The sequence below is a fragment of the Littorina saxatilis genome, linkage group LG3, assembly GCF_037325665.1.
Source record: "Littorina saxatilis isolate snail1 linkage group LG3, US_GU_Lsax_2.0, whole genome shotgun sequence".
Classification (NCBI taxonomy): Eukaryota; Metazoa; Mollusca; class Gastropoda; order Littorinimorpha; family Littorinidae; genus Littorina; species Littorina saxatilis.
The window spans coordinates 51018352-51044058 of NC_090247.1; the positions used below are offsets into that span (position 1 = coordinate 51018352).

General features: G+C 41.2%; 1 protein-coding gene across 1 annotated transcript in view; it reads right to left on the reverse strand.

Annotated features, from left to right (window-relative positions):
- The window catches only part of LOC138962597 (WD repeat and coiled-coil-containing protein-like), a 47171-nt gene that overhangs the window by 9400 nt on the left and 12064 nt on the right, over nucleotides 1-25707 (reverse strand). The window contains exons 3-11 of the mRNA XM_070334470.1: nucleotides 15522-15682; nucleotides 13858-13972; nucleotides 11730-11802; nucleotides 5908-5975; nucleotides 5071-5189; nucleotides 4187-4257; nucleotides 2538-2660; nucleotides 1371-1466; nucleotides 695-872 (exon numbers count right to left, since the gene is read on the reverse strand). Of these exons, the coding sequence (XP_070190571.1) occupies nucleotides 695-872; nucleotides 1371-1466; nucleotides 2538-2660; nucleotides 4187-4257; nucleotides 5071-5189; nucleotides 5908-5975; nucleotides 11730-11802; nucleotides 13858-13972; nucleotides 15522-15682 (1004 nt within the window). The remainder of the gene's footprint in view (nucleotides 1-694; nucleotides 873-1370; nucleotides 1467-2537; nucleotides 2661-4186; nucleotides 4258-5070; nucleotides 5190-5907; nucleotides 5976-11729; nucleotides 11803-13857; nucleotides 13973-15521; nucleotides 15683-25707) is intronic.

Genomic DNA, 25707 nt, shown 5'->3' on the forward strand with positions numbered 1-25707 from the left:
AATCTAGTATACAGGGAATCCCACAGGGTGCAGTTTTTCAATAAAACTTGCAAACCATACTCGAATTTCTAAGAAATATCAAAAAAAGATCGAAAAACATCAAATTCTAACGATGTCGCTAAGCATCACGTGACTTTCATTGATATTAGCAAAACGCTACAGGAACTACACCCTGTGGTATTCCCTGTATACAAGATTGCCAATTTTAAAGTCTTAGGTATACAGAGAATCCACCTACAGGAACTCGACCTACAGTGAATCCCATTCTTTTGGTCGACATAGACCCCAACAGCAGAATTTACCCGATGCTCCCCAGCGACTAACGGATTCTGTTTCTCCTTTTACCCTTGTTAAGTGTTTCTTGTATAGAATATAGTCAATTTTTGTAAAGATTTTAGTCAAGCAGTATGTAAGAAATGTTAAGTCCTTTGTACTGGAAACTTGCATTCTCCCAGTAAGGTCATACATTGTACTACGTTGCAAGCCCCTGGAGCACATTTTTGATTAGTGCTTTTGTGAACAAGAAACAATTGACAAGTGGCTCTATCCCATCCCCCCCCCCCCCCCCCCCTCTTCCCTTTCCCCGTCGCGATATAACCTTCGTGGTTGAAAACGACGTTAAACACCAAATTAAGAAAGGCAGGGCATCATAAAACTGGGGTTCCACGGTATAAGAGGTATGAAGAGAACTGACCTGGTCTAGTAGGGAAGAACCTAAGGGACAAAGTGAATGGCACAGTGTTGTTTGTTGACGGGAACGTCGGGTCAGTGGGCTCAGCCTTCCCAACAAGCACCAGTACTCCGTATGCACCGGTCATCTGGGATGCGTGCAGGCCGCAGATACCTTTGGGTCTTTGGTCTTTTTCTAGGATCTGCAAAACAGAGTTATTGTTTAGACATCGAAGTCACCATTTTGTCATATGATTCAATTTTATACTTTCGAGTTTTGACAGTGATTTCGTGAAGAATCGCAGAGTAGAGGTTAATCTAGACTGTAATTGAGGTACGTTGTTCATGTAAAATCAATAATTAATATTATGCCCAGAAGATATATCTCAGATGTCTTCTGTGCACATTTATGAATACATAGAGCTGTGATTTATTTTCTTGTTTACAAGGAGAAATGTGTAAGGCCCATCTGAAGCAAAAATCTGTGGATACTATCAGGTGAACATCTTTCTTTAGTAGCTAAACATTGGCAGTTGAAACAAAATCTTTAAAAAAAAAATTTAAAAAAATAAAAACATTGTGGCTAAAACAAAAGGGGCTTTTGACCAATTTCTGCTCAGTAAAGAAACATGCACTCACAACACTTTTACATTTAAGCAAATACAAAATATACACAAACAACTTTTAACAAATGTACTGACCACATGATCAACAGGTAAAAGATAGTTGTCCAACAGTGCAAAAATCTGGAGCATGTTCTGTGTGTTGCTTCCCACCGCTATGCACTGGCTTTCCACCTGTCACAAAAAGTATAATTTATGCTGTTTATTGTTTTATAAAAATAACAAAGTTTTCATAGGAGAGAGACAGAGAGCATCTTGCCATGTACATAAATGTTATGCTCAGGCTTTATATTCACAAATAGTCCTTTTGTTATATGTCAGAAAGAAAAGCCCAAATCAAGATCACACACACACACACACACACACACACACTGTGACAGTGACACACACTCCTTCTCTCTCACACACATAAACAAACACATGCAAAAGGTCTCAACCCCTCAACAATGACCACCAGTCAGTCAATAACTGAGCAAAACAAAACCAAAAAATCAACTGTTCAAAACTTTCTGTGTTTTTTAACCCCTTCACTGCCCACCCCGTATGTAATACGTGGTCATTTTTGGTTTGTCGTACGCCCATAACCGTATTTCATACGTGGGATTTGTGTCACCAACATTTCAGGACATTTCTGAAAACTAAATGGGAGGTAACCACTGTCCAAGTACTTGTAGGGGTTCTAAACACAGTTCTTTCCCATAGACCGTTCGGATAAGTTACTAAAGTTGCTACCACGTGTTGAAAACGTACTGTGTTAGCATTCTCGCCATTCACAATGGCGGCCGAAAGTCGGACCTCAACTCGTAGACCTGTTTTCAAGCAATACAGTGTTCTGGAAGCTCTACAAGAAGTGATTTATGGATTACCACACAGAAGAATACTTTTATGGGCTGTAATGTGAGTACCTGATGTTTGACACCAGTTTTAGCAGTGTTTTGTGTGGTTTTACGTGCTGCAATGTGTGTCACTGTGTGTGTGTAAGTCCGGAAACTGTAATTTTTGACGAAAATGGTCATTATATCAATTTTTACTATAACAATCACAAACAAAGTCCAATGATCATGTCATCCTATAATAGCCAAGGGTATAAGCAAAACACATGCCAAAGATCTAAGAGATATCTCAATAAATGATCGAGCAGTGAACAGATTAGTGAACCTACCGAAGAAAGCGAAATTTTGCCCTGGCACACAGCAATACCAAAATGCTGTTACACTGTGAAGTGAAGGGGTTAAAGTACTATACCTGAAAATGCAGAATATCAGGTGATAGAAGTCCGGGTACAACGCTACTAGCCAAAACCACTGGATCCTGCAATCCAGGCCGCAGCTGGATCAGGCTCAACATGGCCGCATCTTGAACCTGTGTCTGCAAAAGTTGTGAGGATGGTGTCATCATTACCACAGCAAATGATACTTATTTAAGGTACATGTACTACTTCATGTGTGGGGGCCTGGTAGCTCAGTTGGTAGAGCACTGGACTTGTGATCGAAAAGTCGCAGGTTCGAATTCGGGCCGGGCACGGGTCAACTTTATGTGAAGACCCAGAGACGGAAGCCATGTCCCACCCCCGTGTCACCACAATGGCATGTAAAAGACCTCCGTCATTCTGCCATAAGTGCAGATGGCTGATACCACCTAAACACCCATACACTTGTGTATCTCATCAAAAGCCTAGAGGGCATAAAACTCGAATTATCATATAACCCATATCTTGTCCTTAAGAGGCGAAATATTTAGCCTGTAGGACAGTAAGCATTCTCTCTTTCTTTTTCATGTGTGGACTATTTGACTAAATTACTTTATATGTAAAGCAGCTAAAAATAAAAAACAAACATTGGAAAACATAACCACGAGTAATACTAAAGAAAAGGTTTCTCACCTTCTAGTCTATAGTACATGCGCTGAAGGGACGCCCTTTGAGGTTATGTTGAACTTTAGTGTTATACATTGCCCCCTTGGGACTAACCAAGTGTCCCTACATTGCAGGTGTCTGCACATTAGAAGGTGTCCTTTCATAGGAGGTGGCCTCTCATTGGAGGCACCTCACAACACAGGTATTTAGGAAATCAAAAAACAATGATAGGATTCAAAATGCTGACCTTTGCTCAAGCATCAGCAGTAATGAGTTAAAATAAAATAAACTTTTTTTCACAGACTTGCTCAGTGTTTTAATTTTTTCAGTATTTTCAGCCTTCTTTGCAAAACTATGTTTTCTACACCATAAACAGCTTCACATAAAGGCTGTTACAACATCATTATGCACACACTTTTTAACTAACGACAGGACTGGGTGGCCGAGTGATAACGCACTTGCGCTCGGAAGCAAGAGGTTGCGAGTTCGACCCTGGGTCAGGGCGTTAGCAATTTTCTCCCCTCTTTCCTAACCTAGGTGGTGGGTTCAAGTGCTAGTCTTTCGGATGAGACGAAAAACTGAGGTCCCTTCGTGTACACTACATTGGGGTGTGCACGTTAAAGATCCCACGATTGACAAAAGGGTCTTTCCTGGCAAAATTGTATAGGCATAGATAAAAATGTCCACCAAAATACCTGTGTGACTTGGAATAATAGGCCGTGAAAAGTAGGATATGCGCCGAAATGGCTGCGATCTGCTGGCCGATGTGAATGCGTGATGTATTGTGTAAAACAATTATATCTCACACGGCATAAATAAATCCCTGCGCCTTGAATATGTGCGCAATATAAATTGCATAAAAAAAAACATAAAAAAATTAAAAAATAAATCCCTGCGCTTAGAACTGTACCCACGGAGTACGCGCGATATAAGCCTCATATTGATTGATTGATTGATTGAACTAAAACTTCATTATGTGTCCTTATTTTTAGTCATATAGATAACACACATTGACATGGAACCTGCAGTTCATTCTAACCTTGGGGTTTGCCTGTAAGTTGAGGAGACTGTCTTTGACGGATGTAGCACCATGAGATCCCAGGATGCCATCTGCAAAAGGCAAAAGGCAAATCAAAATTCCTTACAAGTTTGATTTTAGTACATGTACTTTGAGTGTCCCAGGAACAAAGGAAATATATCACAATTTGCTTCACTGGTACAAAGGAAGATCTACTTCTTTTTCTTCTTCTTCTGCCTTTGTGGGCTGTAACTCCCACATTTTCTCGATGGCATGAGTGCCAGGGCTTTTACGTGCATGCCCACTACCCTCCTCCCCCCCCCCCCCCCCCCCCCCGACCTTCAAATTAGGCAGTCATACTCTGTTTCCAGGGGACTTCCTTTTCAATTCTTCATTTCCCCAGATTTACTGTTCATAAATACTGTAATGCATCTTCATCTCGTGAATCTTTCTTTCTTAAGACCTACTTTTCTCAGATTAAAGGGGGGAGGGGGGGGAGAGAGAGGGGGGGGGGGGGGGGGGGTGTTGTTGTCAAATGAATACTGAAAGACAAAGACTGTAGTCTGTAAACATATTCTATTTGAATAACTCAAGACACACACAGACTAAAGACTGACCCAGTCTAAACAAACACTGAGTAGAATACTGTGATTCTCTCACAGTGAACAAACGCATCTACATTTTTGTCTTACCAACAGACAGTAGTCAAAAGAGCACCTGTATGCAAATCAAGCAAACACTGAGTAAACTAGAGTGTTGCTGTTACTGTGGTTTGAATGATTAAGTATGACTGGGCACTTAGATGTATTGAGAGATGCATCTTAATGGATTTAAAGCCCCACAATGATGTGCATGGCAAAAAAACCCAAAAAAAAAACAACAACCCCACACACCAGTAGTTATACCTGGAGGAACAAAAACATCCAAGTTGTTGTTTTTACACAGTGCATCGAGAGGTAGGTCAGACGCACACACCAGGCTGTTGTTGGCAGCTGGAACAATGGCTGTCACACTGCCTGACACACTGTAATATTCAATAATACCAGGCAATATGATAAAACTGTGAAACAAGATATTGTACAAACATTCAACATTACCAGACAATATGACAAAACTGTGAAACAAGATATCAATATCAAACATTCAATATTACCAGACAATATGACAAAACTGTGAAACAAGATATCAATATTGTACATTCAACATTACCAGACAATACATGTATGAAAAAACTGTGAAACAAGATATTGTAGAAATTCATTTATACATCTGTGTAAACAAAGTTTTGAGCAGTAAAACAGATGAAGATGGCCCACATAGCTACATAAAACTGTTGGTAGCAGCTGTTGTTACGCTTATGCCTATTTGATCATTCAACATTCTGTAACATTTACACACACAACATAAAAACAAAATTAAAAATTGAATGAAAATTTTTTTTCCTAAAAGCCAGACTACCCAAAAAGAAGAGGAAGGAAGGAAGAAACAAAAAACATAACTGACATTGTGTATCCGAAGGGTGGGGGGGGGGGGGGGGGGGGGGTGTGTGTGTGTGTTTGGCAGCAGCAAAGAAATCAAAATTGATGATTCATCAGAATAGTCAACAACAACAAATCTGCAATGCCTCTTTTTCTCATCAAAAAGAAAAAAAAAGAAAAAAAAGAGAAAAGATAGAATTAAGTAAAGAAGAAAGGAAGACGTAGAAAGTTAAAAAAAAAAAGAAAAAAAAAAGGTAAGCTCACCTTTGTATTCTCCAAGCTGTGGTCACAAACTCACTGATGTTGGCTTCCAGGTCTGTCCAGGTGTAGATCTGCAACATTAGGAACAACGTATGTGATTGAAACAAATGCAAACTGCACACACACACACATGCACACTCACACTAACCCACATTGAGTAAAACTCAACAAGACTTGACACTTAATATGACCTAATACAATCTTCGTAAACAATTCCCCAAAATAAAATTTAAAAAAAAGTCATCTGGAGAGTGGAATGTAAAACAGCTGAGATGAGTCACAGTACTTTGATTTACATGTATACTATGACACACCTCCTGTTATTTATACTGCCTGCTACTTTTGTTTCTTTGAAGGCGATGGGCTGGAATGTTACCTGCTAAGTTACAACCTTTATCATCAGTGTTTCGCTGTAGCACATTGCTCTTTGATTTCAATCTTTCATGACCTTCTTCTCCCTCAATTGGACATAAATTCTTCACCCTTCTTTCTTTTTCTGTGTCCCCATCTGTTCGTACACATCTAATTGACTGAATCCATCAGTTTTCTAATTTAAACAATTTTTTTTTGCCTGTGTCGTTTGTACCCTTTTCTTGTCTTAACCATCATCCCTTTAATTTTTTTTCTACTTCCACCCACATCCCCTTACCCTTCAATTGCCACTATTTTAACTTTTTCTCCACTTTCTGTCTTCTGTCACTCTTTTTTACATTTAGTCAAGTTTTGACTAAATATTTTAACATAGAGGGGGAATCGAGACGAGGGTTGTGGTGTATGTATGTGTGTGTGTGTGTGTGTCTGTGTGTGTGTGTAGAGCAATTCAGAGTAAACTACCAGACCGATCTTTATGAAATTTTACATGAGAGTTCCTGGGTATGATATCCCCAGACATTTTTTTCATTTTTTGGATAAATGTCTTTGATGACGTCATATCCGGATTTTTCTAAAAGTTGAGGCGGCACTGTCACACCCTCATTTTTCAATAAAATTGATTGAAATTTTTGTAAAGCAATCTTCGACGAAGGCCGGACTTTGGTATTGCATTTCAGCTTGGTGGCTTAAAAATTAATTCATGACTTTGGTCATTAAAAATCTGAAAATTGTAATAACAATTTATTTTTTATATAAAACGATCCAAATTTATGTTCATCTTATTCTACATCATTTCCTGATTCCAAAAACATATAAATATGTTATATTTGGATTAAAAACAAGCTCTGAAAATTAAAAATATAAAAATTATGATCAAAATTAAATTTGAGAAATCGATTAAAAAACAATTTCATCTTATTCCTTGTCGGTTCCTGATTCCAAAAACATTTAGATATGATATGTTTGGATTAAAAACACGCTCAGAAAGTTCGAACTAAGAGAGGTACAGAAAAGCGTGCTATGCAGCACAGCGAAACCACAACCGCGCTAAACAGTCTCGTCAGTGTTCACTCCGTTTTGCACAAGCGGCGGACTTCGGTCATTGTGAAAAAATGCAGTGCGTTCAGTTTCATTCTGTGAGTTCCACAGCTTGACTAAAATGTAGTAATTTCGCCTTACGCGACTTGTTGTATTTTGTTTTAACTTTTTACACTAAACTCTATACAATCCAAGGGGAAAAACTTAAAATAATCTTTCTTCTCTCTTTTACTTACAACATTCTTATGTCAAGAAAATTCCTTTCTGTGTTACCCACTCTAATTGTCCCCTAATCTGAAAATAAACACCTATGGGGTGATGGTGTGCTGTTGCTGTTTACATTATCGGGTGGTCTCCTCTTAGTCTGTTTGCCAAATGGTAATGATATTTCTGTTTCGTTCCAAAACACTGAGCAATTACCTGATGCAAACACAATTGTGTTTCTTAAGTAGCTGTTGTGATTAATACAGATACTGCAACTACAGAACGCTGACACTTATTGTTCATGTGGATCCACAAATAATTTCTTATGTCATACTATCCAGCCCCTCCCCCTCTTTTTTTGCTTGAATTAATAAAAGTTAAAAAAAAAAAAGTCTGCAATGAAAATCCCCTCCCCTGACTTCTTTCACACACACATACACACGTTCACACACACACACGTTCACACACACACACACACACACATACACTCTCTCTCTTGCAATACTTGCTCTATTACTTTCTCTTCACACAATCCCCCTTTATCTTCTCTAGGAGAGGATAACAGAAGCTCAGACAAAAGATTAAGGTTACAATGGGAACAAAAGACCGATCAGAAGAATGTTCTTATCAGTGCAATGTATCTCTGACAGCTAACATCCTACATCACCCTCCTTTTAATTTTATCCTCCGATCGTCTTCCACTGACAAACAAGAAGAATTAGATGGTTTTCCATGTCAGTGTGACAAAACGCCTACCCCTTCCCTCCTCCTTTTCTACTCAGACCTGAGAAATGTTCATGTCAGTGCAATTGAAAACAGAACACCCCCTCCCCCCACACACACACACACACAAACACATTCTCCCCTTTAGGCAAATCTATCAAATCTCCCTGCCTAAAATATAAAAATAACCTCTCTAGCTTCCTCCCTTCTCAACCCCTCCCCCCCATTTCCAGAGACACAGCACACCCCCCCCCCCCCCCCATCCCAACCACCACACACATTCCCCACGCCCTTTGAATTCCCTGCTAATCTGTCTCAACTTCAGCATTACCCCCTCCCCCGCCCAGCCCCCCCCCCCCCTCCAGACTCACACCATGGACCAGAAGGTTTGCCAAGTATGACAAGCACCATAGCACAGCACTTTACAGTGCACCTCCCACACCCCCATCCAACCCCATACTCACATCCCTTCCTACCATCATCCCCAACAGTCAACTCTGTCTAAGTGTGTGTCTCAGCCCCGTCACCACGCCCTCCTCCCCCCCACCCCACCACCACCACCCCCTTTTCAAAAGATCTTCACAGCCTTGCAAAAAGGGTCCCATTCCTCATCTTCTGTGCCAGGCGGATTGGGGTGGGGGTGGGGGTTTGGGGGTAAGGGGGGGCTTAGAAAATCTGAGTGACACCCCCCACCTCTCCCAAAGAGGGACAGAGATACATTCCAGGGAGACAAGAGAATTCCAAGGAGACAAGAGACAGCAGCAAGGAAGGGGTGAGGTGGGGGGGGGGGGGGGGGGTAAGTACGTTTGCCAGGTGTGACAGGCAGGCTGTCCCAGCATTTTACCTGGTGTTCCCGAGACACTAATCAATCACAGGCAGCAGACCAGTTGTGAGGCAGCTCACACCATATTTTCACAGGACTGTGTGCAACCTCCCCAAGCAAAGCCCTTAGTCCTTGTTGACTGTCAGCACACTTTCCCCTCCTTAGCGCATAAACATCAAAAATGCTTATTCACGCTGCTGCCCCACCCTCCTCTCACACTACATTTTCAGTTTTTCTTGTTCTGTTTTTTTTCTCTTCTTCTATGACATGTACAGGTATTATTATTTTCTATTTTTAAGACTGGGAGGGGCAAGAAGGGGAGGAGAGGGGTGAGGGTGCAAAAGGAGGGGCACCTCTGATTGTCTTAATCCCTGGTAAAAACCGTTACAGTGGAACCCAGGGTTCCACAGCATTTGGATATTCATGGTGTGAGTCTGGAGGGGGGGGGGGGGGGGGGGGGGGGTGGGCGGGGGGGGGGGGGGGGGTAATGCTGAAGTTGAGACAGATTAGCACTGAAAATGGTGTGAGCTAGTGCCTCACAACTGGTCTGCTGCCTGTGATTGATTAGTGTCTCGGGAACACCAGGCTTTTTCACTCTGTGCGATATGCTGAATGTTGTTCAGTGTTCTTTTTTTTATCTTTGGTAAATTACGTTTTCGTTATCACGCCACTAATGTAACTGGCACAAAGAATGCCTTTCCACACCAAACAGTCTCACATTCCACCGTTTTTGTTTGTTTGTTTTGTTTTTTACACTTGATACCCATTAAAAAAAGAATACTCTTCTGCGTTCACATTTATTGACTGTCATTCCCACGAACTTGTTCATAAAATCAACTTGCATAAGCTTTCATAACTTTTTTATTATCCATTTTTCCTGCCTAGTGTTATTACAATATGTAACACTTCTGTATAAAACAAAAGTTCACATGTTATGCATGAGTCACAAAATGTTTTTCAGCTGACACCAGTGGTTTGGAGCCCTTGTGAGAATTGTCCTTAATAGCAGTAAAATGTAATGATACATTCCCCTACACAGTGAAAGTGCACACTATGCAACCTTTTTACATTGATGCTTCAATCAAGCTGTTACAAGTATTGGCAGAGCTTGATTTTTGAGTACCGGTAAACAGTCCTGAGTATAAAATCGCTCCATTAACACAGCTAAATAATTTTTAATCCCACCCCCTACCCCCCAATTTTTTTTTAAAGTGTCCAAAATATGTCACTTGTCAGCAAACATCTGAAGATTAAGCTCAAATATAAACATAAATTTACATTGTTTGTTCCAAACACCTGTTACCTCCCGCCTCTTGCACCAAAATGGAGTGAACCACCAATAAATTAGAGCAGCAGAATAAGTGCACTGGAGTGAATTAAAAGTGCTTGCATTGAGGAGATTTGCTGAGAGGGGAGTTTGGATTCAGTATGTGAAAAAGTAGAATATGCTGTGGGAATACAATCTGGAATAAGTTCAATCAGATGTGTGTGTGTGTGTGTGTGTGTGTGTGTGTGTGTGTGTGTGTGTGTGTGTCTGTGTGTGTGTGTGTGTGTCTGTGTGTGTGTGTGTATGTGTGTTTGAGTACATGCTTGCGCATGTGATACTTCAAATCGCATATAAAGATGAAAATACACGTCATAGCAACAAAACATGCCAGCCTCCACAGTAGCCAAACATTACAACCACTAAGAAACAATTCTGATCCAATTTGCTGTGAAACACTGAGCTACAAGGCTGGCAATTATTGAGCAAATAGAAAGAGGATCAGTGTGTTACCCAAGTAAAGAACGACACTCAATCCTCAGCAAACACACAGATCACTGAGGTATGAACAGATCGCCAAGTGAATCTGTTAAACTCCACATTCTCACTCTCTCTCAGTCTTACAAAGTTTCTCTCTGTATTTCACTCTCTTTCACTCACTCACACTCTCTCTCTCTCTCCCTTTCTGTTTCCCAGACCCCTATCTTGACCTTTTTTCACTGTGACAATATTTAAAAAACAAAACAAAAAACCCACATCGACAACAAAACCACCACCTGCTAAACAAAACGCAAAGCTTGGGCGGACAGAAATAGTGTGAAAAGGGAACACTTTCACACAAATACATCCACCCTACGCCCATCCCCTCCCCCCCCCCCACCCCCCCCCCCGATCTTTCTGTCTGAAATAAAGTGATAAACGAACACTTTCTAAACCATAGCACACTCTCAGGGTCAGAAAGGGCGGGGACGTAGCTCAGTCGGAAGTGCATTGGCTTTAGAGCCAGTTTGTCGCTATTAGTGTGGATTTGAATCCCAGGTTCGACAAGATATTTATTTCTCAGAGTCAACTATGTGCAGACTCCTTGAACATCCCCATGTGCACAAATGTGAACATGAAAGATCCCAAACTCACAGAGAAAGTATCAGGATAATACGTCATCTCTCATTATTATGATCGTTTCATGATACTTAGAACAGACAAGCCTTAATGCTGGCTTGTCGAAGAAGACAGCCACAAGTATGCTTGTTTGAGTAAAAATATCACACCATATCCTCAGCGTATTACCAATACCTGCCCCAATATATGCCAACTGGTCTAAGAAGACATTAAACTCAAATAGTTTGTCAGGGTCAAACAGGTGCCAAACAAATAGACAAACATGAATTTAAGTGGCCTCACCAATAAAGCTGTGCCAACACAGAGCACCAGTCTCTTCCCATCAGGTGACCAGCAACCGCAAGAGATCTTCTCACTGAAAAATAAAGTTAGAAATCATATGAGCAGGAGTCAATTATCAGTTCAATCTCATGAGAAATAAAAGACAGGTATAAGTCTGCATGATATGTACATGTACAGTCAAACCTGTCTATAATGTGTGTATATTCTCCTTAAAGGTGGTCGTCTACATTTTTGCTTTTTTTCAATAATCTTATGGTTAGATTTCGCTAAAAAGTTATGTCAGATGATGAATGAACCATGGGGAAAAAAATTGTAGAAAAAAAATATATGTAACAAAAGATTTTATTTTGGGGTAGCGTGACTCACGCTTCCAATATTTTGTTTTCTGTTTGCTGAGAACATGTGCTTTGCCTAAAAATACTGACCAATCAAATTCATGTCACTATGCTTATAGCCACGCCCAAACAAGTGCAGCAACAGTTTGACACTGGAGCGCTGTCCACGCTTTTTTTTAAACGCACGAAATGCACGGGATTTGAGAGGAGTTTTGCGCTTGGCATTTTCCAAATAAGGATATCCTACTATGAGTACTACGCTGGAATACTACAATCAATTTTCAAACGGCTACACTGGCTTCGTCTTTCCTGATCGAAAGGGGGTGTATTGTTGATAATTGTAGATAATAGACTCTGCATTTTAATGGTCAAATGGCGATTTCGGTATAAAAATGTAGACAAGGACCTTTAACAACACAAAAACAACTAACCACACTCTCAGTAAATCTCTGCTTATTGCTTTTGTGAAATCAAATTTGATTTGATTTGATTTGATTTGATTTGATTTGATTTGAATGACCACCCAAGGGACCAACCAAAAGTGGTCCTCAAAGATAGGTGGTCGTTAAAGGTACTGAACTTGTCAAATCCAGGTGCACGGAGCCCCTGGGGCTTTTAGTCATACCTCAGGCAGCTATCCGTTAGAAGAACTACCAAGTTTCATTGACTTGCACCCAAAGAGTCAAGAACTGTGATTTTTTTACGAATTAATTTCGTACTCGGACCCGGCTGGTCTTGACCTATTTTTGGATCTAAATTTAGATCAGGATGATCACCACATCATGCACAAAAAGACACGTCATTAGCAAACTATGTCAGACGTCATCATGAGTTTGTGTAAAACAAAATGGAGGCCGGAATCACTCAGTTGAATCGAACTCCGACCAAACACCACGTAATAACTAGGTTAATTTATGCACTCGCGTGAACAAGAAACTGTCGAGCTTCACAGATGTCGTCGTTGGGTAGTTTTGGGTTTGTTTTACTACCATAGGAGGATTTTTAAACTGTAAATGCACTCAGCTGCAACAAAAACGCAAAACGAAGGCTGTGAGCTGCACTGTGCCTTTAAAGAAAGGAGAATTATATGGAAAGTAATGGGCAGGGGGTCGTTTTCAAGAGGTGGTCGCCAGGGCAGGTTCAGCTGTACTAATAAGTCACACCAATGTAGGCTCATTTAATGCAGCAGCTACAGACTGAATTTAATCTACTAGTGTGGACATTTTTTTTTAAATATAAAAAAAAACTTGCTTCTTGCCGCTTACCTAAACGTAAACTGAAACATACAAGAAAGTATGTATGAAACAAAAACGTGAGACTGACACAGACAAGAGACTGCCCCATAGACATAATGCACACACCAAGCCTCCTACACATGTGCACTCACTCAAACATAGTCTTGTCACACACACTCACAGACACACACATAGACACAGACACACACATAGACACCCACACACACACTCTTTCTCCTCTCTCTCTCTCCTCTCTGAGTCTCTCTCTCCACACCACACACACACAAACTCTCTCTCTCCCTCCTTAACAACACAAAAACAACTAACCACACTCTCAGTAAATCTCTGCTTATTGCTTTTGTCAACAACTTTCCACTGACTTCCCAGCTATCAGACCAGTCTCAAATCACTGCAGCAGCTACCCAGTCAAGCGTGAAATCAGAACAAATATTTTGCAAATGGATGTACACCTACTCTCCACCCTTTTATGAAAATCCAATAGAAATAATAAAATGATCATGTGTGTGGAACGATGTTTTGACACAATCTGATACTTACTGCTCCAGCGAAGGAAAAGCAAAGCTGCCCCTGTTGTGAGTATGTCGAAAGTAGAAACTGCACTGTTGTCGACTCAATAAGCACAGAACGTCACACTTTGGGTTCCACAAGCAACCTGTAAGGGGCAAGACCTTTTTCATTACAGGTATTTCCTTTGCTCCATTTTCAACAACAACAACAACAGAAAAGGTAAACAAAAATGTACGCACACAGGCACACAGACATTCTTCAAGACTGTGCAGACCGATAGACAAACACATGCATCTGACAGCTCATGTAATTTTCATCATAGCATCACCACCATTACCACTCCAACCCCATCCCACCCCCCCACCCCAACATACACAAATGGTCAGACAGACTGAAACCAATTTCTTATATGTGAAGTGATATTTTTTCATCAGGAACATTTTATCACAACAACTGCCAACATTGAAAGACACTACAGGATCATTACAGTCTAAATGTGAACACCAAAAGTTCATGTAAAGAACTCTAATGTTTCAAACATTCAATGCCTGTTCCCCAACCCCTCCACGCACACCCCCTCTCCCCACCCCTTTCACAGAATTTCAATTCTATACCCCAAAACAAAAACAAGTCGCGTAAGGCGAAATTACTACATTTAATCAAGCTGTGGAATTTCCAGAATGAAACTGAACGCACTGCATTTTTTAACAATGACCGTAGTCCGCCGCTCGTGCAAAACGCAGTGAAACTGACGAGACTGTATAGCGCGGTAGTGGGATCGCTGTGCTGCGTGGCATGCTTTTCTGTACCTCTCTTCGTTTTAACTTTCTGAGCGTGTTTTTAATCCAAACATATCATATTTATATGTTTTTTGAATGAGGAACCGACAAGGAATAAGATGAAATTGTTTTTAAATCGATTTCGGAAATTTTATTTTGATCATAATTTTTATATTTTTAATTTTCAGAGCTTGTTTTTAATCCGAATATAACATATTTATATGTTTTTGGAGTCAGAAATTGATGAAGAATAAGATGAACGTAAATTTGGATCGTTTTATAAAAAAACATTTTTAATTACAATTTTCAGATTTTTAATGACCAAAGTCATTAATTAATTTTTAAGCCACGAAGCTGAAATGCAATACCGAAGTCCGGCCCTCGTCAAAGATTTCTTTACAAAACTGTCAATCCATTTGACTGAAAAATGAGGGTGTGACAGTGCCGCCTCAACTTTTACAAAAAGCCGGATATGACGTCATCAAAGACATTAATCGAAAAAATGAAAAAAAACGTCTGGGGATATCATACCCAGGAACTCTCATGTAAAATTTCATAAAGATCGGTCCGGTAGTTTACTCTGAATCGCTCTACACACACACACAGACACACACACACACATACACCACAACCCTCGTCTCGATTCCCCCTCTATGTTAAAACATTTAGTCAAAACTTGACTAAATGTAAAAACAACAAAACAATGTGTACTCTTACCAATACATGTACTCACACACAAAAAAACTAAGAATTGTAGGTTATTGGAATGTTTGTTTTTTTAAATTCTTAATTTTGGAACATTAGCAGTCTATATACATGTTTGAATTCCATTCTCATCCTGGAACGCCGAAGAAGAAGAAGAAGAATTCCATTCTCACACAAAACAACCTCACATTCCACAAGTCTCAATCTTACCCTGGGGTATAGGATGAACATTGATTTTGCGGACTTGCTTGAAGGCCAAGCGAGGCACTGCACCGCTGACACGCCACACAGTGACGTTCTGCTGATGCACTGCCGCCATGTAACACGCGTCATGGTCCACTGGGCAGCTCCAATGGACACTTTGGACATATCTGTAGATTAAAGAATCATCATAATAATAATGAACACTTGTGAATCGCCCCTTCTCGCCAGAGCTCACATCGATGTACATAAGCAAAAACACATGCACGTACACATGCAGACACACACACAATTTTAACAAAAATTAAAACCACAAAATGACATTCTTGTTGCAATCTGATATCCAGTATGCTGAATTATGGGGAATCGATACGAGGGTGTGGTGTGTGTGTGTGTGTGTGTGTGTGTGTGTGTGTGTGTGTGTGTGTGTGTGTGTGTGTGTGTGTTTAGGGCAATTCAGAGAAAAGTACTGGACCGATCTTCATGAAACTTGACATGAATGTTCCTAGGTATGATATCCCCAGAAGTTGTTTTCATTTTTCGATAAATGTCTATGATGACATCTTATCCGGGTTTTATTGAAAGTTGAGGTGGCCGATTTAACATTTGCAGCAAGTGACAACATGAAGTCAGCATGTGACAGATCTCAATTTATGATTTGACAGCTTTTAACACAATAGTATTTAATACAGTACAATGAACTCATGTGATGATTCTTAATCATAGCGTCAAGATGTTAAAATTCTCGGATTGTTGTCAAAGATGCTTCAAGTGAAATACATTAACCCTCCTTAAGATAAATTAAACAGGTTTCAGCCTACCCCACCATTGGCCTTTATCCTGATGTCAAATATTTACATCCCACCTTACATTAACAGTGCTGTATTTAGAAACATGTCCCTGTCTATTAATATTACATAATTTACACAACACTTCAGACACAGAGGTATGATCCTAGAAGACTACACAATGCTGGACAAGTCTTTAGGTGCACACATGCAAAATCCGCACAGATGGCCCACAACAAATTGGTATCAATCAGGGGCGGATCAGTTCGTTTTATGGGGGGGGTTTCCAAAAGTATATTGTGAAGATATGGGTGTGAAGGCGCGAAGCGCCGAGCTGACGGCGCAAAGCACCTAGCTTGCTAGGGGGGTCCGGGGGCATGCCCCCCCCGGAAAATGTTGAAAAAAATTAGGATGCAAAATGGTGCAATCTGGTGCATTCTGAGGAGGATCATCAGGCAGCAGATTTTGTCACTGATTAATACCCCAAAAATTGAAACTCAACCCAAAAAAACACACAAAAATATTTTTACTTTTTGGCTGGGGGGGGGTTTCCGGAAACCCCAGAAACCCCCCCTCGTCCGCCCCTGTCAATTAAAGTTGATTTTTTTCATGACCCCATTTTTGCCTCGCTGGAGACATGCCTGTCAGGACAACAGATGTGACCATGAATCAAATCAAATACCAAGCATGTGGTCTAGTGTGCCTCACTTACTTCAAATTGTGATGTGAATAGGTTTTGAGTATATCTACCAAACCACCACAGTGAATTTCATTTAAATTTCAGTTGCCCCAACTTCCCTAGACACTATCCTCCCATTTCCCCCATCCATCCCCTGCTCTGATCTTTATAGGGGCCCTAAACTTTATTTTTACCTATGTTGAATGATAGATTCAATGCAGAATGCAGAATGACATCTCCACCCATCTCCACCCTTCTCCGTTGGTCTTGTGATCCCATAACTCCCTTAAAGAGTGCCAATGCACAATGATACATTCAATACAAAATAATAGATTCAAGTTCAATGTATTTCATATTGCCAGCAGTTGTGTTTGAATTTTGTACCATCAAACACTTATCACTCATAGAAAATGGTTCATGCTAGGTTGCCTCAGAGATGTAACACCCTCTTGCTAAAAATCCCATATATCAGGTATAGCCTACATTTTTAAAAGAAGATAGTATTCACATCCTCTCAGTCTCATGCAGTCACTGTCAATATTTCAACACAAAACTTCCTAACCCATACACATCTTTTGTTATATCAAGTCATATATCGCGCGCGTATCTCCAGACTCGGACTCAAGGCGCAGGGATTTATTTATGCCGTATGAGATGGAATTTTTTACACAATACATCACGCATTCACATCAACCAGCAGATCGCAGCCATTTCCGCGCATATCCTACTTTTCACAGCCTATTATTCCAAGTCACACGGGTATTTTGTGGACATTTTTTATCTATGCCTATACAATTTTGCCAGGAAAGACCCTTTTGTCAATCGTGGGATCTTTAACGTGCACACCCCAATGTAGTGTACAACGAAGGGACCTCGGTTTTTCGTCTCATCCGAAAGACTAGCACTTGAACCCACCACCTAGGTTAGGAAAGGGGGGAGAAAATTGCTAACGCCCTGACCCAGGGTCGAACTCGCAACCTCTCGCTTCCGAGCGCAAGTGTGTTACCACTCGCCCAAAGTTTAGCCACCCATCAAAATAATGTTCTGTCCTACAAGGTGTATATTATTGTATACAATACTAACAGGATGATAGAATGGGTCATTTTCTGCCGTCTAGTGGTGTTCTCAAGGGGCGCAACAAGAAGGGAAGCACACTGTATGAAATTACCTCCCCTTTCAAGATAAGCAGACGACAAACACGAAGATGACACCTGACACAAAAGAAAAACACGAACTTGCGGGGGACTGAGGAGAAGTTCGGGGGTTACCCAGTGGTGAGAAACATAATAAGAGAGAGAGAGAGAGAGAGAGAGAGAGAGAGAGAGTTTCCCAGGCGAAGGTTACTTTCCCTCTCCTTCACTGCTGCAGGACGGTGAGGGGTGTTAACTTTTATCCACTGAAACTGAAATGAGAGAGACATAGGCTAATCTTCAGAAGAATAAAAAGAATGAAATGGGTAGAAACCTGCTGGAAATACACGAGTGGTTTGACACAGTGTAAATACAGTGCACGTCTAAATTGACCGCAGTGTGCCACATAACTTCCTCATTCACATTTTTTGGGATCTTGGGAACAAGTTCCGCCTTTTTATTGCGACTGTTGACGCCATGACCCCCACCCCGCCTCCCCTACCACACCGATCCCCCAGCTCCATGCCCAGCTCGCCCATAGCGCGGCCTCAGGTGTTTCTTTTTCCTTTTTTTTCAAGCGCAGTCTGTCACGTACGTACAGCCCCTCCCCTCCGCGGCAACCGCCCCCGTTTTATCTCCCTTTTTTTATGACCGTGGTTTTCAATGCATCAAAATGCAAGCGGTTGTTGTCAACAAGCATCAAATCTAATTCACGAAGAAGACACTGACAGTTCTCAGTGGCATTTTACAACATACGCTATTCACTAACAAACCCTTCTTTAACTGGAAAGGGGTGGGTGGGGGTGGAGGCGCAGAGAGAGAGAGAGAGAGGGGGGGGGTGCAGAGAGAGAGAGAGAGAGAGAGAGAGAGAGCTATTGGGGGCAAAGGTGGGGTTCGTGCGCGGTTTTGAGGGTACGGAATGATTCATAATAAGCAACCTTATGATACAGGTATGCATATATTGACAGCACATAATTTAGTCATGAAAAAGTCATAGGCGTAACATAATGCAATCATGCAGCTGTGTCAGTTGAGTTGGACCACCGGCTGAATCTGCTGTGACGAGAGAGAGAGAGAGAGAACGAACTCAGAACTTTATTACATAAGGAGAGAGAGAGAGAGAGAGAGAGAGAGAGGGAGAGACTGAGAGAGAGAGAGAGAGTGATGTAGGGAAGGCCGAGGGAGTGAGGGAGAGAGAGAGACTGAGGGAGAGAGAGAGACAGAAAGAGAGACAGACAGCAAGGGAGACAGACAGAAAGAGAGACATAGATAGAGAGAAGGTCGGGGATGTTGACCAGTTAAGTAAGAGCGACAGAAAGAGAGAGAGAGAGAGAGAGAGAGAGAGAGAAGGGGAAAGGGGGAGGCGGTAGATGACGCTCTACCAGAACTTCAAAGAATCTCGTTAAAGCAAGGTGTGCTGGGGTTAAAAAAAACATAGCAGAATATATTACCCACAACTTAAACTTATAATGACACCCACTTAACCCATACATTATGAACGTCTCCTCATTTTCATCCAATAAATATAGTGCCAAGAGAAGAATCCGGGATCACAACATATGCCTTTTCAAGCTGGAATGCAAACATTCATACCTGCACATTGTTGTACTGACGTGAGACAGATGACAATAAAATGATATGCTACGCTCAATAATGTGTCGCTAAGTGCCCATGTTTACAATGCATTTTAGAAGCGGCCCCGCATAATAATTACCCAGGCATGGTCTTGCTTACAACCGATTAGTTACTTAAAATGTTGTAAACAGACTCAGTAGTAAGATAAGTAGGAGGGGAACGACCGATGACATGATATTAGTGGAGGAAAACCCCTTCACTTCGTATGGTAGCACTGGTGTAAGCTTACTATTTATTATTTTTCCTACTATTTATTATCTCTCCCTCCCACCTTCTCTCTCTTTGTGCGCGTGCGTCTCAGGTTTGAATGTGTGTATGTGTGTGTGTGTGTGTGTGTGTGTGTGTGTGTGTAGTGTGTGTGTGTGTGTGTGGATGTGTGCGTGCATGCATGTGTGTGTGTTTCACTGTTTGTTGTTTGTGTGTTAGGGCATCCGTGCGTGCGGGCGTTTGTTTGTATATCACTATGTGCATGCACATGTCACACAGGTCTGCACCTAATTTGTATCAGTGCAACATGTGGCAATGTTCATGTGATACCCGAGGCATGCGGTATCAAATGATTTCATCGACTGCAAGCGAGTAACATCCTGCAATATTTCAAGCAATCATGTACAATGGTAGCGTATATATAATATATGTCACTGGACCCATAATGAACCCAGCAAAAGCTGGGTAGGAGGAGGACAGGATTCGCACATTTCTGTGTCTTTTTTGCTGCATGGGAATATGGTGTTTTAAACATTCTAGCGAACGACAAGAAGAAACATTTCCAACTCCGCAAATTTGCAACGCACAACACTTTTTAAATCCAGTACTATTATCTCAGGACTAGTACTTACAAGAGAACAAAGCACAACTTCAAACATCACTTGGGGACAACAATAAATAGTAAGTTTACACCAGAGATAGTAGCTGTCCTATGCTTCTTTGGTCATGACAAATCTGCACAACTCAGTTTCTCCCTCGCCGCACCTCTGTGATGTACGATACATTCACTGGGTACCAGGAAATGCGTGTCCTTACATCTCGTATACATGTACACCGTGGATACCGGTGTTTGAGTTTCGTCACACTCTTTCATCATCCAGTTCTTTTTCTTGTTTTTGTATATATATATATATATATATATATATATATATATATATATATAAAATGTACATTCTTGCACAATTTATTTAGGTGTGGTCTTGTTTTCTGTGCGAAAGAGTTATTGTAATTAGGTTCTCTAAGAGAGAGAGAGAGACTGAGAGAGTGAGAGACCGAGAGAGAGAGAGAGAGAGACAGAGACAGAGAGAGGAGAGAGAGAGAGAGAGACCGAGAGAGAGAGAGAGAGAGAGAGAGAGAGAGAAAGTGAGAGACCGAGAGAGAGAGAGAGAGAGACCGAGAGAGAGACCGAGAGAGAGAGAGAGAGAGACTGAGAGAGTGAGAGACCGAGAGAGAGAGAGAGAGAGAGAACACCTGCACACACACACACACACACACACACACACACACACACACACACACACTAACACAGAATATACAGGCAAAGGTTCCGTCCCGCCTTCACTGATTTATAATCCCAGTTAATTATGAACAACATCGAATGAAGACGAACTCCAAATTCGCACGGAAAACGGCTGCGTGATACACAAGGGACTACCCCAAGGCAAGGCCATGTTAGAAATTCAGAAAGACCATCACGAATGCTTCGGTCTATGCTGTTGTGTGAAGCCACCCGTAAATACCGGCTCAGTTTCAAACCTAGGGCAACAGCAGTCTTCAGGGTTGGGTGTGGTGTGGGGGTGGGGGCCTGAAAGGTTTTGGAGGCTTGTGACACAAAATGCACCACACACACACAGACACGCACGCACACAAACAGACACGCACATATCAATTCCACCCATCGTATTTTTGAATTGCATATCCTTTCAGGTACATACAGTTTTTCTAAAATTCAGAGATATAGTTGCCAATGGCCACAGCTGTCTGAAATAGTTACCCCCATTTTTTTTCCCTCAAAAGTGAAAAGTTGTGGTCCCATACTGAGTCAGGAAAATGTTCATAAAAGAGCAACGTGGGTCAACCCTTCTAACCTACAATTTTGGTAACTCGACCGCCAATTTTCCTCTTCCCAAATCTCCAGTTGCACCTCGGTAAATCTACTTTATTGCTTTATCCATTCCGCATACTTCGCGTTTCGTGTCTGTCATGAAACGGCAAACTCTACGGTTCACCGCACAGGACTTATTTCCTTAAGTTTTGCCAAGATTGCGTTATAAAACGGAGCAATAAACACACCTGTGTCTTCCTGTTGGAAAGTGGCATTGTTTTGTTCGCTGCGCACTGGTGTGTTAATGATTTAGCTGTTGGCAAGGGATCAACAAGTTCGCAGCTGTGGGACTGAACACACACAGACAAACAGAAAAAGATGCAGACACAGACGGACGGACGGACATACATGTAGAACATACATACAGGTAGACGACTTATTGACAATTAGGTACAAATTAATAAAGGAATGAATGTGAATGAATAAACGTGTCTATTGTTGAGGGTGAGTGGTTAATGAAAGTGAATGCCGACAGTTCAAACCCACGAGAAGTGTCATGACACGACAACAGCACTAAGCTACACGACAGAACTACAACCCTCAGATTCTCACACTGATCCAACATGGACAAATCCACAGACATAGAAAGAGTAGACACAGTCCGAAATCATATACATGATACATCATCACAGTCATATCAACATTGAGGACAGCTTAGCTTTGTGTCCAAGAACCCAACGTTGACAGCGTCATAATTTCCACTGGATTATTGTCATCAGGGAGAAAAGCTGACCAAGCTACGGAGCCAACATTATCTTATCAACAGGTCAGAATTCTGCCCACTCCTTTTGATGGAAACCCAGCCTAGACATGAATTGAAAGCGTTGGTGACAGAAAGAAAGGCCAGTGGTAGCTGTGCAACTGAATGAGATGAAAAAGACGTGCAAAGAGATCAAAGATGGGGACTGAAAAGATTAGAGAAATTAAAATTGAACTAAAAACAATCCACTTCTTTTGTCGGATGCATTGCCTAGCATAACACAATAGAAGGCACACACAAAAAGTAAAGACGGTAGCTGTGCAACAATCAGATGAAAACCGGACAAACGCGCAAAGAGAAAAAGAATGTGAGCGGAGAAATAAAAGAATAGAGAAATCAAAAATTAAATCTGTAAAAGAATCCACTTCTTTTGGCGGTAGGGCTTTCCTAGGCATAACACACTGAGAGGCAGATAGAAAGGTGGTGGTAGATTCGTTACCAGATCCGAATATAAATCGGACAGAAAAAGGGACGTGCAATCGAAGAGAGAATCGTGCAGGTGAGATAGATTCCGTTTGAGACTCAAAAGATCAGAGAAATTAAAAATGAAACCATGGACATCGCGTGACGTAAGCAAAAAAAAAGAATGTTAACCATATGTGATAAAAAGAAAGGAAAAGTAATACATGTGATAAAAAAAAAGCACGGCCAATACAGTCATGTTATACCTTCATATGCGGTGTTGTCATTCGCACACCCGGTCGCTATTTTAACTTGCCTACTGAAAAGAATAGGCGGTGCCTGTGCAACTGGCTCAGGTGAGATAGTTGACAGGAAGCGAAATCGGATAAAGGTGTGGGGTCCAGGTAGGAAACTGAAAAGGGATAGTAGCAGGGGGAGGTGGGGGGGGGGGTGGACGAGGCTGGTGTTGCGAGGCAGAAAGAAAAAATAATACTGTTTAACTCAGCAGGTCAGCTGGTAGGTATCATTAGTATATAAAAAAAACACAATCTTAATGTCTTGGCCCTTTCTCCCGCAACCCCAACGGACAGAACTGTAACTGTTTCATGCACTGCGAATTCGAGAACGTTTTGTTGAGAATTTGATTGCTATGGATGCATCCGTTTCCGTGTGAAATGTTACATGACTGTGCACATGAATGATTTCTGTCAAGTGTTCGAAACCTGCTTTGTTAAGTTAGATTTAGATAAGTCTGATTTCATATATTTTCCCAGCTGTAAGCTTAACAAAATGTTGTCACTGTGTATATATTCCCCCTTTCTAGGGGCCAGCATACGGAAATAAACCATCGTCTTGTCTTGTCTCTCTCCTTTCTCTGGCTACAAAAGGTAGCTGCATGCGTGCAACTGAGCGTTAAACAGAAATAATGACCCAGTTTCATTCGTAAAATGTTCTTTTCTTGATTCATAAAATGTTCTTTTCTTTTCATTCATAAAAAGTTTTTTCTCAAGTTTACTTTAAATGAAAAGAGAACATAAGAGTGAATGAAAGAATGCACCGACGCAATTGCATCGCTTCTGGCTTTTATAAGCGCCACGCCGTGAGGAAGAGGGGGGAGGGCTGGCTGCCTGAATAGAGAATGCATGAACCATTTCCGCACAGCAACATATTTTAACGCAAACTATTTTTACATTTAGTCAAGTTTTGACTAAATGTTTTAACGTAGAGGGGGGAATCGAGACGAGGGTCGTGGTGTATGTGCATGTGTGTGTGTGTGTCTGTCTGTGTGTGTGTGTGTGTGTAGAGCGATTCAGACTAAACTACTGGACCGATCTTTATGAAATTTGACATGAGAGTTCCTGGGTATGATATCCTCAGACGTTTTTTTCATTTTTTTTTGATAAATGTCTTTGATGACGTCATATCCGGCTTTTCGTGAAAGTTGAGGCGGCACTGTCACGCCCCCATTTTTCAACCAAACAGGTTGAAATTTTGGTCGGGTAATGTTCGACGAAGCCCGGACTTCGGTATTGCATTTCAGCGTGGTGGCTTAAAAATTAATTAATGACTTTGGTAATTAAAAATCTGAAAATTGTAAAAAAAAATTTTTTTTATAAAACGAGCCAAATTTACGTTTATCTTATTCTCCATCATTTGCTGATTCCAAAAACATATAAATATGTTATATTCGGATTAAAAACAAGCTCTGAAAATTAAATATATAAAAATTATTATCAAAACTAAAGTTTCCAAATCAATTTAAAAACACTTTCATCTTATTCCTTGTCGGTTCCTGATTCCAAAAACATATAGATATGATATGTTTGGATTAAAAACACGCTCAGAAAGTTAAAACGAAGAGAGGTACAGAAAAGCGTGCTATCCTTCCCAGCGCAACTACTACCCCGCTCTTCTTGTCAATTTCACTGCCTTTGCCGTGAGCGGTGGACTACGAGTATACGGTCTTGCTGCGTTGCATTGCGTTCAGTTTCATTCTGTGAGTTCGACAGCTACTTGACTAAATGTTGTATTTTCGCCTTACGCGACTTGTTCTTAATTAACAGTGTAGGTTTGTTTTATTTTGTTGGGTCGATCTATCCCCATCTGCCTCTGTCTGTCTGTCTTTCTTCCTCTGCGCACCCGTGTGCACATATGTGTATGCGCGGGGATAGAGTCCACATACTTTACTGATTCAGTACAGACCATAGGCCCTTAGGGATGGGGGAACACGTTAAAAAGAAATATGGCAACTGTAGTGAGATCGACTAACCATGCGTACACACACCTGTCAACACACCTACAGAGAGAGAGAGAGAGAGAGAGAGAGAGAGAGAGAGAGAGAGAGAGAGAGAGAGAGAGAGAGAGAGAGAGAGAGAGAGAGAGAGAGAGAGAGAGAGAGAGAGAGAGAGACTAGATCGGTAAACAGAGGGAGAGAGAGAGAGAGAGGGAGAAAGAGGGAGATAGAGACAGAATGACAGAGAGTAGATCAGTAAAACAAACAGATGCACCGCTCTATCTCTCTTCCTCTCACCAAACGTATCGAAAATCAAAACAATCTTGGTCTTCTACCCGAAGAGCAGCCGTACAACATCGCACAGTACAAATACAAACAGAAATACAGAAAAGTAAAAGCAAAGAATAGGACGATAGAGCAAGCAAGAATGTGGACGAACGGGTAAATGACTCACATCTCGCCCGCTGCTGCTGGGT